General features: G+C 37.3%; 2 protein-coding genes across 3 annotated transcripts in view; one reads left to right on the forward strand and one right to left on the reverse strand.

Annotated features, from left to right (window-relative positions):
* LOC107551172 (ras-related C3 botulinum toxin substrate 2-like) overlaps positions 1 to 7,012 on the reverse strand; it is a 20,590-nt gene extending 13,578 nt beyond the window's left edge. Inside the window, exon 1 of the mRNA XM_016232697.1 lies at positions 6,770 to 7,012. Coding sequence (XP_016088183.1) covers positions 6,770 to 6,804 — 35 coding nt within the window. The 5' untranslated portion in view covers positions 6,805 to 7,012. The remainder of the gene's footprint in view (positions 1 to 6,769) is intronic.
* Positions 7,013 to 8,235: 1,223 nt separating this feature from the next.
* LOC107551152 (cytohesin-3-like) lies at positions 8,236 to 16,239 on the forward strand. Of its 2 annotated transcripts, XM_016232655.1 has the most exons (14): positions 8,236 to 8,280; positions 8,858 to 8,918; positions 9,754 to 9,827; positions 10,022 to 10,086; positions 10,829 to 10,895; positions 11,384 to 11,502; positions 11,593 to 11,673; positions 11,789 to 11,901; positions 12,189 to 12,337; positions 12,879 to 12,990; positions 13,682 to 13,758; positions 13,897 to 13,968; positions 14,294 to 14,448; positions 15,566 to 16,239. In XM_016232655.1, the coding sequence occupies exons 1-14, from the start codon at positions 8,275 to 8,277 to the stop codon at positions 15,648 to 15,650; spliced, it is 1,236 nt and encodes a 411-aa protein (XP_016088141.1). In that variant the 5' UTR covers positions 8,236 to 8,274; the 3' UTR covers positions 15,651 to 16,239. The 2 variants fall into 2 exon arrangements, with proteins under 2 accessions (XP_016088141.1, XP_016088142.1); XM_016232656.1 differs by lacking the exons at positions 8,236 to 8,280; positions 8,858 to 8,918 and having other exon boundaries at positions 9,755 to 9,827; positions 9,985 to 10,086.
* The last annotated feature ends 216 nt before the right edge of the window (positions 16,240 to 16,455 follow it).

Raw genomic sequence — 16,455 nt, forward strand, 5'->3', positions numbered from 1 at the left:
TTTAAAACATTTTTAATAGGCTAATAATTTTATAATTTAGTGATTCATCTGGTTGTAATATTTATTTTTATCATTTAAATGTTTTATTTAAATTTGATAGAAAATTGAATATTTAAAGATGTACATTATACTGTACAAAAGTAATACAAGAGTAATATATTTCTGTCACATGTTAAACCGTACTTTTATTTTTACAGGCATGAAGCTACTGTGTGTATACAGTATGATGATGCTAGTTTTCTCAAATGAAACTGTAAAATTCTCGCGAAGTGACTCTCACAGCAGCTCTGGAGATTAAGTTTTTGTGTTCATACCGTCATATAGTGAGACGCAGAGGCCGAAAATCACCGCGAGCGTCACGCATGCTTCAGTATTTGTGTAGTAAACAAAACCGCATTTCCGCCATTCATACATACAGAGGCAAGCGGAACATACAGGCTTCAGATTTAAACCATCTTTTTGCATTTTAATATTCACAGACACTAGTTCATATCGCGATTCGAATTAAGTGGCAGTGGCTACTTTTGATTCATTCGTCCAAAATTGACGAATTCCGTGGCATTTCGTGCTATAGAGTAAATTACGTTTTTATGAATGGACTCTGCTATCCCGTCAGCATTTTCGCAGAAACCATATGGCCCTAGAAATGTAACCACACTTCACAACATTTTGGTTTGCCCTGTGTGTTGTTTGAACGAGTTGCAAGGGTTGACATCACGTCACAGGGTTTCTCTTTCTCTCTCTGTTGTGTATGCGCCCAGATGCGTTCTCAGGTACCGAAATTTAGCACCGATTGATTTAACGTGAATTGGTACTAGGTAGTACCGATGCAATTCGGTCGGTACCCTTAAAAGTACCGAGTTCGGTACCCAACCCTAGGAGCAACACAAAATACCTCAAAACAATTGTGCATGCTTACATAAACTCAAAAAGAGACTTTGACATTCAGTATGAAAACAGGTCACCTGAAGCAGCAAATACATAGATGGGCTGAAAGAAGTGCGTACGAGTGTACAAATTCCAGTGGAGTGCATGTTGATGCATGCAGGCAGTGAGAGTGAGGAATGCTGGGATTCAGGAGCCTGTGGCTACATCTCCCTCACATCAAGAAACACTGAAGCTACTTAAGGCCAAGGCCAAAACCACACACCTCAGGCTACACACGTTCAGTCACAGAACTAGCTATTTGCTATCTTTATTACACTCACTGCTTGATTTCTCTCTCTCGCTCTTGCATTCGCATTCAAACAACACATACATACATACACATGGTAATAACCACATGTCGTTTGAGTTATCCAGACTTGTGTGCACTTGACTGTAGGGCTGGGCTCTGATGTATTGTGCACTAAAAGCCATGATTCAACAGCAAAAACAGAAAAAGTCCACATAAAATTTCTGTAATCCATTTTGACAAGTTGCAACAAAATAAAGTAATATGAACAGAACTGTCTGTGAGTGCAGCGACTGTGGAGATCAAACATGCCTTCACCACTAAGCATACTTGAATACATTTTAATCTACAAAAATATCAGTACACACTGGAGGCAGAGTGCTGAAAACATCATTAGAAAATAGTGGGAGATAACTGTTAAGAGGTGCTTTCTGAAGCTCTTTGAAGTTGTGAATCAGATATAGATAAACAGGGGGAGAGATAGATTCGGAGAGAAAAAGAGCAAGAGAAAGCTCAGTATGGGGTCTGGCATTGTCGTGACAGGATGACAGGAAGTTGGGCGGTGTCAGCCAGGAAGAGAGACAGCGAGCCTCATTTTGAAGTGTGTCTTTGAAAATGTGCCCTTAGTTGCTTCAACTTCTTCATGCTATTTTTCTCTCTTTGATTAAACATGAGCATTTTCTGTCACTCCTAAAAATGTAAAACAATGTGATAGCTATGCGTGTGTAAATGTCTTGTTCTTGAGGGTTACAGATCTTGAGCTGATCGTATAAAACGGCAGGGCCTCGTGTTTTAGCAGAGCTGGCAAGAGGGAATTGATACAGAAACTGATACTCAAGATAGTCAGATGTGACAGAAACAGAAGAAAATGTCCACCTGGAAGTTATGACAATTCAGAGAACTCACCATGTGATAGCATCAGGGTTAAAAACAAAACAATAAAGGAGGGGGGAAAGAATCAATCAAAGCACTACAGGGTTTGTGTTGACACATGCATGAGTTAAAGGATGTACCTTCAATATGAAAAAATAAAATAAAATCACTGAATTAGAAAATAAATTATTGCCCTGGCGTAATGTGATTTGTTTTTCTTTGTTCACTCAGCTATCTGAAATTGATGCTTAGTTGTAAATTTCTAAACACACCCAAGTACATGATGCACAATCTTATGAAGCATTTATATAACAGGACTGATTCTGTAGACACACTGGACTTTGTGCATGCACAATTTCTTTGGACACTGCAAAGGTTGTGATATGATGTCACACTCCATGGCATTCTTCTTAAAGTCATGCATTCAACATAATATTAAATACAAAATGTAAAAAAAAAAAAACATCTACTCCACTTTACTGCAACACAGCAAACCAGCAGGTTGTATATTTAGGTAGTGGTAACTCAGCTAAGAGGTCATACCATGACACATCCATCGTCTATTAGTCACACATCTTCACGTGACTCAAATTCACAGATCAGTCTTCACCACAATTTGGAACGCAGCAGTTGCATTTCCAACTGCCGCATTTGCATGCATATGAATGGAAGTCAATGGAATAAAAAGTATAAGTGTGACCATTCATGATATACATAACCATTTAGTAAGTTTGAGTTCTAGAGGTTTTAATATTTAAGAGTAGTTGAGCATGACTAGTAAAGAAGTGGAACACACAAAATAATTGAAAGTGCCCTATTATGCCATTTTAAGGTTGCTAAAATAGTTTTATGAGTCTCCTAAAACAGGTTTTCATGCATGCAAGGTAAAAAAACATTAGTTTTCTCAAAAAATAGATTTAATTTTACCTCATTTCTAAATGATTCGTAAACGACTCATGCGAAGCAGTTCAAAGAATCAGTCTCTCTAAACCCCTCCTTTCCGTTAGCCCTCAATGCTGTGATTGGTCAGATGGCGCAGTCTTTTGTGATTGGTCCAGAGACGTAGAGATTGGCTGTGGATTGGTCTACCGCAGGGATCCTCAAATCTGGCCCACGAGATCCACTTTCCTGCAGAGTTTAGCTCTAACCCTAATCAAACACACCTGAGCAAGCTAATCAATGTCTTCAGGATCATTAGAAAATCACAGGTAGGCGAGTTTGATCAGGGTTGGAGCTAAACTCTGCAGCGCATTGGCCCTCCAGGGTAAGATTTGAGAAACCCTGGTCTATACAGTGCGTGTCGGAAACGAAACGCCCATTGCCATGATGGAAATTTTGCTGTTTGTGGGCGGGCAAGTTGGCGACATAGAACGTGGGCAGACATTATGCAAATGTGTTACTTCATGACGTAGAGCCATAACAGAGTAAGATTCGAATTCCTGACGACTCGTTTAGGCGATTGCGAGCTGACTCTTTTTTTTGATAGACAATAACATTATATATCGTGCACTGTCGCCTTCACAACTTTACAGATAGTTTATGTTCACATACAGCTACATGACACACTGCATGAAAGGTAATATTCGAAAAGGCATAATAGGGGCACTTTAAGAATCTTCACATACATATTTTCCATACAATGACAGCTCACAGTGACCATGAGCTGTCTATTAAAGGGGTCATATGATGCGATTTAAATTTTTCCTTTCTCTTTGGGGTGTTACAAGCTCTTGGTGCATAAAGAAGATCTGTAAAGTTGCAAACACTAAAGTCTTAAATCGAAAGAGATATTCTTTATAAAAGTTAAGAGTCAGCCACGCCTACCTAAAACGGCTCGTTCTAACACGCCCCCACATGTCTACGTCACAATGTGGGAAGATTTGCATAATGCCGCCCAAATGTTCACGCAAAGAAAGAAGGCGTAACATTTATTCTCGCTGTAGTATTGTTGCTGCTGCCGCCGCCATGTCGTAAAGGCGCTGTGTTTCGTTGTGAAAGCGAAACTACTTTGTTTGGTCTTCCAAAAGAGGACGATATCCGATCACAAATGCAGACATGGTTTTATGTTTACGCGGCAAAAAAAAAAGACAGTGTAAGTCATTATAATCCATAATTATGTCCCCACTGGATGCAACAAATGCCTAGTTTATAATGGGTTTTAATGTTTTTGTCTCGTCGCTCCGGCCAGACAGGGCATCACAGGTATCACAGAGGTATTCGGCCAATCACAACGCACTGGATAGCTGGCCAATCAGAGCACACCTTGCTTTTCAGACCGATGAGCTTTGTAAAAATCGACGCGTTTCAGAAAGGCCGGGCATAGAGGAGAAACAATAATGTACAGTATGTGGAAAATAATGTGTTCTTTGAACCTTAAACCGCATAAACACATTTCATTACACCAAATAATGTTCTTTTTAGCAACATCATATGACCCCTTTAAAGCATAATATCACACTAGATGTAAAGCATTCAGAAGGCAAACAATAGAATTGTGTGTATAATAAACCAGACTGAAGTTGTTATCTCTGCTGCAGATCTCAAATCAACTATAAAATATAATATAGACATCAATAACATTGTTTCATTAGCTCTCCAGTGCCATAGCCAAACATAATGAGAGCAAACCTAGCGCACAATTAAAGTGAACTAATTTATTGTGGTTTTAAATGATGCTTTTTTTTTGTTTGTGTTGCAGCTGGATAGGTTGTGGTCACGTTGAACTATCACTGTATAAAAATATCTATATGAAGGTTTTTTAATTAATTAATGAGTGCATAATAATAACATTTTCATTTTTGGGGCATTTTTTTCTCTGTCAATGTGTAAAAGGAGGAATATTCACCCTGTTAAACTTTGAGCAATATAAGGAACTTAAGATGCTGGGTCACGACATCAAATGCAAGAGGAAGTTAGCAGCTTCAAAATGGAGAACTGTGCACAGGGTTTAAACAGGATATCCTCAAAGCGAAAGCACCTCTCCCCTGCTGCCATTCGCCATGTTAGATGTTACACTTAACTTGGCCAAAATCCATAAACAATGCATTTTCTCATGTCAATCATGAATTACAACGTTAACAGTTTAAACCGTCAGTCTATGTCCCTAATAACCGCTGCATCAGCATCCCGCTCTGCTTCCAGATCTGTAGTTCATCAGCATCACTTTTATTCTCCAGTTCTGTCTCACTGCGTTATATAAAGCAGATGAGATAACGTGATGTCGCAAATCACCTCATATATATGTTCCTATGCAAATTCTCCCTCTCCCTTTCGAAAAGCAGATTCAGACTCACATGTTTCAGAGCCATCTCATCCTCCATCTTGAATCATCACTGTCTGCAGGTCAGCATATGCTCTAGAAACACCTAACATGTTTGTCTGTGTTTATGGTTATGCATCTTAACAGAAAGCAAACTACAGGCCTGACATATTTGGGTCTAAAGGAATAAAGGAGAATTTGCTTCTTTGTCATTGTCAGTCATCTTAAAACGAGACATTTTGACTGCATAACTAGACTTTGTATGGCTGCACTCTCACAATGAAAGACACTTGTATTCCTTGCACTGCTATGATGCATCATTCATGGAAAACATGCTCGGTTCACTAGTAACATCCCAAATGTTTACACCCTGATGAAGTGCCCAATTGTCCAAGCCAGTGTTTCCAAACATATTTTTGACTTCCATACGACAACAGGCCCATCAGTAAGGTTTAAATACGGCATCATCGATATCAGACCTAGAAATTAATTCATAGTACTCCTATACTAAGTTATAATTCACTTTAAAAAAATAAATACTTAGGAAAAAGGATTCACAAGTTAGGACTTATATCCTGCAACAAGTGTCACCCACACAAGTTTATAAACTTGCACACATTACACACTTTTTTGTTTTCTTTCCTTAAAACAAAGAGGTTTTAAAAAATCCAAGGTAATTATTTGAATCTATTAACAAGGTAAAAACTAAATCCTTCCCTGGAACCTTTTAAATTATGTCTTAACAACTGGTATAGACGGTATGATTTCATAACATTCTCATCATGATCTTGTCACTCATAGAATAAATCATAGAATAAAATTCTTATTAAGAATGTGACCCATGTGCGACTGCTGTTTCCTTTTCTTATGAAAATCAGTTGTGTGGCATAACTTCCTGCACACTCTCAGAGGAATGGCAAAAGCCAGAATGTGCTCTTCCTTCTGTGTATTAACTTGCCCATGAATGTCAAGCCCTTAAATATCTCTGTGACCCCCAATCTGTCAGCCCAATAGGCTACTGCATATCTCTTTTAGCCAAACACAACTGTAGTAGAAGTTAAATCATGGAACCTGTAGATAGGTTATTTTATGCCCTGCTTACAACCCAAAAGAGAAAGATAGAAAGCTCAGATAAATTAAGTGTATCCAGGCGTGACCGTATAGAGTTAGCAACCAACCTTACCCTGAGGTATAAACTAAACTACAAAGTATCTCACGTTACAAATTAGGAAATTAAAACTAGAGGACAGACGAAGTAGATCAAATAATACTGTTATTAACATGCAGTTCCCATGAAAACGGTATAGGCCTACTTGCTACCAACTCAAATTAAAAATGAATAAATACTTAAAAATACAAGAAAGTATAAACCATTATAATGTTTACAAACAACTTTTAAATATAAACGATGAAAAACAGATATTAATAAATAAATCGGTTCACAAATTTAACTTTTCACTCACCCATCTCCGACCACCACACACTTTATTGCTTGCATTTTCCGATACTTTTGACAAACTTTTGCCGTCTGCCGCTGTAAAACAACTGTGAAGGAACTAAGCTGTAATACAGGAAACAAATTTGCTACTTCAGTGTGTCAGTCTCTCTCTCTCTCTCTCTCTCTCTCTCTCTCTCTCTCTATAATCCGCGCACTCGCGCATGTGGTTGTGACAGTTTTGGACGTCGAACTATGTGAGGAAGTATTTAACTTTTAAGTGGAAGACATGAACGCGGCGCTTTATATCAGTGCGTTATATGCATTATAGTCCACAAGGGGGCAATGTCGAATCATCATTGAAAGTGCCGATAGTGCACTTAATGTTTACCTTAAAAAAAACGTTTTAGCCCTAAAGATCTTAGCAATACTTGAAACATGCTGTCAAAATAATGGGTACTAATATTTAATAAAGTTTCCAGTCATATATTCCATTTTCCAGCTTATAATCCATATCGTTTTTTCATTTCTACAGTGGCATTGGCAACTGAAACCTTTGCTTTTGTGTGATTATGCGTTCACTGGTAAGTACAGGATGACTACTAAACGATGGATAAAGAAAGAAAGAGAGAAAGAAAGACTGGACCTTCAGAGTAGATCATTGACAATTTAGAATTTGTTAAAATTGAATAGTTATTAGTTAGGACTATTTTTATTAACATTTTTTTAACAGTGGTGATGAGGATTCTCATTTATGTGTCAGTGGATTCTCTGAGTTGAAATGTAATTGACATTTGTGTGGTTGTGACAGTTTTGGACGTCGAACTATGTGAGGAAGTATTTCACTTTTAAGTGGAAGACATGAACGCGGCGCTTTATATCAGTGCGTTATATGCATTATAGTCCACAAGGGGGCAATGTCGAATCATCATTGAAAGTGCCGATAGTGCACTTAATGTTTACCTTAAAAAAAAACGTTTTAGCCCTAAAGATCTTAGCAACATGCTGTCAAAATAATGGGTACTAATATTTAATAAAGTTTCCATTTTCCATCTTATAATCCATATCGTTTTTTCATTTCTACAGTGGCATTGGCAACTGAAACCTTTGCTTTTGTGTGATTATGCGTTCACTGGTAAGTACAGGATGACTACTAAACGATGGATAAAGAAAGAAAGAGAGAAAGAAAGACTGGACCTTCAGAGTAGATCATTGACAATTTAGAATTTGTTAAAATTGAATAGTTATTAGTTAGGACTATTTTTATTAACATTTTTTTAACAGTGGTGATGAGGATTCTCATTTATGTGTCAGTGGATTCTCTGAGTTGAAATGTAATTGACATTTGTGAAAGAAAGGAACAAAACGGTGAGGAAACGGTGAGGAAGTAAGTTCTCAGAGCTCAGCTGTCATTCATGGCCGTGACGTCACCCTCCTCGCGCAAGGACTCGGCGCTTCTTCATCAATTAAAGCGCACTTCTCGTTTACATTCGTACTGTACGACGCCGAGTGCCTGCTCACCGAGTTACACTTATGAAGGTATGCGTTTTCAACACTTTCCTTGGCTTTTGAAAAAACTTTGCATTGCCTTTGTATCGTTACTTTATCATTTATTTCCTTACACTCTAAAAACTGCTGGGTTGTTTCAACCCAATGTTGGGTCAAATATGGACTAACCAAACTGTTGGGTTCAATTTTGGTAACATTTTTAAAATGAGCTTTTTAACCCAACAGTTGGGTTAGTCCATATTTGACCCAACATTGGGTTGAAACAACCCAGCATTTTTTAGTGTTAGAAAGAAGTTTTACGTCCATTTACATCCATATCCTCTCACCAGTCGTGGTATTCGCTTTTAAGAGGTTTGTTTAGTTACTTATGTCTTGTTTTGCATCTGTTAGGTTATTGCTGGGGTTATTTTTGTATCATATTAAATTAGTTTTAAGAATATTAGCCTATATATCTGTATGCTGAAAAACGGGCATCATCAAGACATTATCATAATGTTTTAGTCATTTTAATACAGTCTGTTATCTAATATAGCCTAGTACTTCCAGATTGAACATTTCTCTTGGTCTGTGCACTGACTCTGAGTCTGATCTTCCTGTTTGACTGCAGTCTCCGTGCAGCACAGCCAGCATGGGAACCCAAAGAAAGGACAGCTTTCTCTGGGGGAAAGGTATGTTCCTCCTTAATCATTTTCTTTTTTTACAGCTGAGTAGATTTTTTTCAGGTTTCTTTGATGAATAGAAAGTTCAGAAGAACAGCATCTATCTGACATGTAAATGTTTTGTAACTTTATAAATGTCTTTATCGTCACTTTTGATCAATTTAAAGCAAAATAAATAAAAGTAATAATTTCTGTCATTGCCCCATGGAAACCTCTATGAACACACTTGGCCAAAAAATCACGGGGGACGAATTTACGTTTTATTAAAAAGTGTTTTTATATTCTACACTCATGGCACGCGCACACATTAGGATAGGTTAGATGCCTGCCTCCGTTGCGAGTCCCTATCAAGCACTTTACCGATTCAACTACTCTCTTCTTCTCCTCCTGCCTTGCTCTTTGGCCTGCATCACTCACTGCAGAGCAAGCCTTTTCTTGATAATGCTGCTGTGAAAACATGGGAAAAGCTGACGAGGAAGAAGTTGGGCTGAAGCGATCTTTAGGCGGAGCAAAATACTTCATCGCTCCATCTAGAGCGATATTCATCTGTGTTTGCACAGTTTTCTCTTTTTAGCAATTCCTTTTCTGCATGAGTGTGAGATCAGGCTTCTGATCATGGTTTTCGGCAAAAAAAAAAAAAAACCTTAAGTGCATCAGCCCACCGGGAAAATGCCCAGTATGCCCGATTACCAATCCAGCTCTGTAGCAGAGATATATTTAGCTGAGAAATTTGGACTGTGTTGGCACAGTTTTCTCTTTTTAGCAATTCCTTTTCTGCATGAGTGTGAGATCAGGCTTCTGATGTGAGACTGTTGCTAACTGTTGATATATATGTCATCTTCAGCACCTTCAGCTTTCAATTCAAATGACAAGAGGCAGACTGACGTCCATAAGCATGTGATTCTAGATGATATTCAGGTATATGGCTTTATTCAGTGTCATTCTGCATATAGTATTGTACATAACGATAAAGGCTTTTAAGCAAATAAATACCATTTTCTGCCAGAAAAATGCCTTGCAAAACGTTGTGAAGCAAATGATGCAGCATTTGTAAACTATATGTCATCAAATGTAGACAAAGCTTTGGCGGATCAATTTCTCCACTCTTGCAGAAACTCAGGCTGGAGATCGAAAACATGATGACAGAAATTCAAACGATGGAGGCCGATGATGAGAAGTGAGTAGCCTATTCACCGCTATCACTCAGAGTTACCATAGCAACTAGAAAAAGAATCGATAAACCCAGTATTTGGACATTTCCTACATAATATTTTCGCTGTGTGTAGTTTCTTTCTGTGTTGCACCGCTCTTATTGACAGGGTTTAATCATTGTGGTCATTTTCATATCTACTTTCATAATGTTCACATATGTCACTTGGGTTTATAGCATTTGTTGTTTAGATTAAGATTAGAATGTCAAATAATATAGCCTCTTTACTTATAGCAATCTCTGTCCATGTCTCCCAAAACTGAACACACAAAATGTTAATTCCTAGAGCCAAGCATACAGTATATTAGGATCTCAAACTTAATGTGCATTCCATAGTCACTGGCCAGCAAAAGTTGCTTTGAGTATTTTAGTATCTTCCTTGAATTGAATTCTGCCATGAATGCACAGTTAACATTTGCAGGTTCAGGTTTTTTGCCTGAACACCATCACGAAACACCATCATTGAGCGTGGGCTTGAATCTATTTCCTTCTTTCTTGATATCAATTTTACGAGAAGAGCTTTAGCTCTAGATGTGACGTTGTTAATTTTACGCATGGATATGCTAGAAAATGATGAGTTTAGTTTATTTGCATCAGCCACTACACATTCACTTTATGATTTACCTGAATCAACACTATATTGTTATAACATGCTAGAACGGTTCTAATTTTTGTCACAATAATGTCATTTTTTAAAATTCTCCTCTAGTAAAAATGTTATGAAGAACAAGAGAATCCAGTGTGGAAAAAAGAAGTTTAACATGGACCCAGAAAAGGTATGAACAATGAATCATTTGAGTTGCATGCAGCACAAAGCAACGTAATGCAACAGCTTCACAACTACGAGGAGATTTAGCTAAACTAGGTTAAAGGAAGAAGGGGTGGAAAGAGACAGAGAAAGAGAGATAGAACCACATCCTGTGTTTCTGTAGAACAAGTGAGCTGAAGCCGCACTGCATTTTCTGAGTAGCTTGGTATACATGGTCAGTAAAAACAACAACTGCTTTACCCGTCCAGTTTTGATCATCTTTCACAAAAGCACCCCCCCCCACCCCCACCCCAGATAATATGAAACCTGCTTATAAAAGAGAATGCATGTGCATTTCATTGATAAAAAATGCAGTTGATGTAGCTATTAGACCAACAGCAAATCATATGTCATGATCTGTATCTTATATCCTGTTTGTTAATGAATGTTTGGTAACAGTAGTGCCAATGGTCTGTGGTAATTTCATTGAGGTTAATTGTGTGTGTTTATTTCCAGGGTATCCAGTACCTAGTGGACAATGACCTTCTGGAGTGGAAACCAGAGGCTGTGGCAGAGTTCCTTTATAAAGAAGAAGGCCTCAATAAAACAGCTATTGGCAACTTTTTAGGAGAAAGGTATGAGGATGAGGAGGAGGATGTTTTTGTGGGCCATACTCCTTGTGGTTTTGATATAGAAAAAGAGTTGATTCCTTTTTGTATCCACAGGGAGGAGATCCACCTTCAGATCCTGCAGGCCTTTGTTGACCTTCATGAGTTCTCAAACCTTAATCTGGTTCAGGCTTTAAGGTGAGTGGAGATCCCCATCTTCCTGTTTCATATGCCATTCTATCATATTCAGACTATATATATATTTTTTTTTTCAATTTTGGGCGAATCTGTGATTGTTTGATTGTGGACATAGGCAGTTCTTGTGGAGTTTCCGTCTACCTGGTGAGGCTCAGAAGATCGACCGCATGATGGAGGCCTTTGCTCTGCGGTACTGCACCTGTAACGCTGGGGTTTTTCAGTCCACAGGTAGATTACCTTTGCATTTGGAGGATAGGTTTTGTGTTTGACTGCCAAAAGAAAGAAAACATCAAAATTCAACAGACATTTAGAAACCAAAATGGTTGTTTTTCCTTATCCAGCCTGTGTCTTGTTAATAATTGTTTGGGCCTAAAATGTTGTTTGGCCTATATATCTCAGTGTTTGACTTTCAAGGCATTAATATCTAGGTCCTGAAGTAAAAGTAGTTGAGAACCATTGCTGTAGACTACTTACATGTACACATTTGAAAGCATGTGTATTCGTGTGTGTTGCAGACACCTGTTACATCCTTTCCTTCGCTATCATCATGCTCAACACAAGTTTGCACAACCCCAATGTGAAAGACAAGACCACACTAGAACGTTTCATCAGTATGAACAGAGGAATCAACCATGGAGAAGATCTTCCTGATGAACTACTGGAGGTGAGAGAGGTCTTAGGGTCATTTTCCAATGGGTCAGGTTTACCAAACCAAATACTCACATCTAGAGTAAATATACATATTGTTCAAAAGTTTGGGTTAGAATGAGTTTGCATGCTTTTATTCAGCAAGGATGCAAAAAATGCATCAAATATGACAAAAAAGTAATTTCGAATGTGACAAAAGAAGTTAAATAAAATCCTGTTCTTTTGAATGTTCTACAATCTCAGTTTGCACAAAAATATTAAGCAGCACAGCTGTTTTTGACTGATAATAATAAGAAATGATTCTTGGACAACAAATCAGCATATTAGAATGATTTGGGCGAATCTGTGATTGTTTGATTGCCATGTGACACTGAAGACTGGAGTAATGACTGCTTAAAAGTCAGCTTTGCCATCACAGGAATGAATTACATTTTGATCATTTTCAAGGAAGACATAATTATATTATTATTTTTAGTTATTATTTTACAGTCATTTTTTTGGAGTCATGATTTTGTCTTATCAAGTGTTCATTTCTCATTTTTTGACACATCCTGTAGAAACTTTATGAGAGCATTAAGAACGAACCCTTTAAGATCCCAGAAGATGACGGCAATGATCTCACTCACACCTTCTTTAATCCTGACCGAGAGGGCTGGCTTCTGAAAGAAGGTTTGTTACTCTTGTGTACTGTTAAGTGTTGTACATATCATGATAACATAGGAACCAGTACCCAGCTTACACATATATATTCCTAGAACATTTTTTTAGTGTTTCTATTAAGTTTTGAAAATGTTCTCTGAATATTCAAAACGTCCTTTTTAAAAACTTTAAAGGGAATTTCTCAATATTTAGATTTTTTTGCTCCCTCAGATTCCAGATTTTCAAATAGTTGTATCTAGTTGTACCAAATACTGTCCTATCATAACAAACCATACATCAATGGAAAGCTTATTTATTCAGCTTTCAGACGATGTACAAATCTCAATTTTGAGAAATTGACACTTGTGACTGGGTTTGTGGTCCAGGGTCACTAATAATGTTTTTGTGCTAACTTTTTAAGAACATTATTAAAGACCAGACAACTTTAAATGAACGTTCAGTTAACATTACTGGAAAAACGTTAGTTCATAACTTGGACTGAACTTGTGAGAAAGTTAACCAAAAGTTCTGAGAATGTTCCTACCTAGTTAGCTTGGAAGCTTCATCCCTGTTATAAACAATTCGATTGGTCCAAACAGTGAAATAGCCAAGTGCAGCTCAGCCAATCAGGTTAGAGGACTGGAACTAACTGTTATGTATCTGTTCTTTTCTGTTATCTTTATTTATCTAAATGTTACTAACAATTCTGGTTAATCCATAGGTGGCAGAATAAAGACCTGGAAGCGGAGGTGGTTTATTTTGACTGATGGCTGTCTCTACTATTTCCAATATACCACTGTTAGTACTCCACCTTTACAAAAATATCAAGTTCGCTGAAACAAAACACACTAAAATCAGTTTAAAATGATCATGTTTCCTATTTAAATAGGAATATTACAAGTGAGATCATTCAAAGGCAATCTTTCCCCTCTCTAGGACCAAGAACCAAAAGGAATCATCCCGCTAGAGAATTTAAGTGTTAGAGAAGTGGAGGATGCACACAAACAGGTACTTTTACCATGTTTTTTCCATTCCACCTCATTTATTATCACTGATCCAAATAGATAGTGTGTTTCTCTAGACTCTATTGCACCTGCTTCTTTATGGTTCTTTTAGTCAGCGCTGAGTGATTGCTGTACCTCTGTCAGCACAGTCTAGATTTGCTTTGATGAAACTCTGCTCAGATCCTGATTTCTGTTTTTTTTCAGTCAGCATCTCGTAACGCAGAGTGACATTTAAAAGTTTGTGAAATAACATGGTATTGTAACCGTGGAATGTAACCTTTTGAAAATAACAGCATATGCATTTTCTCTTTTAAAACATGTGTGTTCAGTTCTGTTTGGAGTTGTTCAGCCCTCATCGTAAAGGAGAGATGATAAAGGCATGTAAAACAGAGACAGATGGCAGAGTTGTGATAGGCAAACATCACTCCTACAGACTCAGTGCTGCTTCTGAAGAGGAGTGTGCTGACTGGATCCAGGCCATCAGGTACCAGACAGCATAGTATACGTGATTCATTCAGTTGAACAATTAAAAATAAACAGGCTTGATTTGCGATTTCTGAATGGCACACAACCCTAGTTCGAACGCCAGCAAACAAGACGTGACATCCAGTGTTTACAAATGAAATGCAAACCACATCAAAATGAGGTTTGAAATCCAAATATTTTTGGAATCCATGATTTGAAGTGATGATTTTTCTTGTCTTTTGGGACTTCACTCGTTTCATACAAAGAGCACTTTCTGAAATGGCGTCTCTTTTTTCTCATATAACATACTATGACATTCACTATGTAGTGAACAGTGAATAAGTGAACAAGTCAACTGTTTTAGACCTCACTAAAAAGAGGAAAGGAAAAAGTTCAGTTTTTCTATTATGCTAATGCTTACATTGTTTCAATAGCAATCGTATTATTAAAAGTGTATTTATATAGAACATTTCATACATAGTTGTAAATTAAAGTGCTTTACACACTAATGATTTAAACCTTCCTCTGTGCTTTTACCTACTTTTGGTGTGAAAAATGACCGGCCTTTTAAAAATTGCTTGTAAATCTCTCATTATGCTATATTATCACTGAATCTTGAATCCAATCTTTTTGATAGGACAGTGTTTTGACAGCTTATTTATGTCTTTTAGGAAGTGATACAGTAGACTGTATGCCTCATCGATCTTGTTATATCCTGTGTAAGCAAAGTCAGTCTAATTTCTCATTTTTAGTCTAATTTAGTCAAATATATCTTGTATTTTTTTTTTTAGAGAATGGAATCCTCTCTGGGTCAAAATGATCAGAGCACAACACGACGATTAAAAAAGAAAGAAAGAAAATATAAAAAAATCAAGAAAGTATGAGAGACAAATATGATACCGACACTAAGATATTGATGGCAAGATAACAATAAGTTTTCATGAGTTCATCAATGTGTTTTTATAGGTCATGGGAAAGAGGAAGTCAAGTATGTTTAGAAATGTGCACACACTTAGTCATACATTAACAATCAAATTAAAATATATATGATTGCACTGACAGAGGAACTGAGAATTAAAAAAACTAGTGTTTTGCATCTGACTGCAACTGCAAACTGTTTCCTCTCTTGTTCTTAGAGCTTGCATCACTAAAGACCCTTTCTATGACCTGGTATCTGCACGCAAGAAGAAGATCATCAGCCACACTGAACAACACGACTGAAGCTAACTGAGGGGATCGGATCGTTTAAACGGTTGCACACAGACTGAAGTAGCCAAAGGGACGATGATGGTTACAGTGGACTGAATGAGCTGGAAATGACGAATGAGGTTCTCAGGGTGCTAAATCTCTCTTTCTCTCTCTCTCTCTCTCTCTCTCTCTCTCTCTCTCAGCACTCAGAGGTCACCGCTGCTGTGTGTGCAGCCTCAGGGTTGGCTTACACGGTGGTGTTGTGGTCAGGCTTTCTGTGAAAAAATAGTTTCCTATTTATTTAACGCTTACGAGAAATGCCTTGGAAAGATTTTATTTGTAAAATATTGTGAAATATCCATGTCTAAACATGAAACAGTTTGTATGTTCCCGGAAACTGTCGGATTTTTCTGCTCCTGTTTAAGTGAGAGCTTCATTTTATTTTCAATGAAAAACATTTAAATTAAGCAACATTTCAAAGCATTTAATAAGGTATTTGTGTTTTGAAGCACAATTTGGCTATTTTTTTTTATTTGTATCATTCCATTTGACTAGCACGCATTTATCATTTTATTATCATAGGATTTGTAAAAATCTAATTAATATGTCTGTCTTGTAAATATTGCGACGCCAGTTAGCATTAACATTGATCAGGTTGAAATGATCCATATGCTGTACATAATAAATGACTTATTTAATGAATGTACCATTATTTGATTATAAGCGTTTGTCATTTCAGGCAATTCCTAAAACTTTGGAATACATAAGACTATGTTATTAAACTATAATGATTGCGCACTGGGATTCTCTAATTAAAGGTCTTTACAAAACAAGCCTC

This window comes from Sinocyclocheilus grahami, unplaced genomic scaffold (genome assembly GCF_001515645.1).
Source record: "Sinocyclocheilus grahami isolate Dianchi unplaced genomic scaffold, SAMN03320097.WGS_v1.1 scaffold416.1, whole genome shotgun sequence".
Taxonomy (NCBI): domain Eukaryota; kingdom Metazoa; phylum Chordata; class Actinopteri; order Cypriniformes; family Cyprinidae; genus Sinocyclocheilus; species Sinocyclocheilus grahami.

Coding starts and splice junctions, on each gene's coding strand:
- LOC107551152 (XM_016232655.1), top strand. Junction 11,674..11,788: donor AATCTGGTTCAGGCTTTAAG/GTGAGTGGAGAT, acceptor TTGTGGACATAG/GCAGTTCTTGTGGAGTTTCC. Junction 12,338..12,878: donor TTCCTGATGAACTACTGGAG/GTGAGAGAGGTC, acceptor CACATCCTGTAG/AAACTTTATGAGAGCATTAA.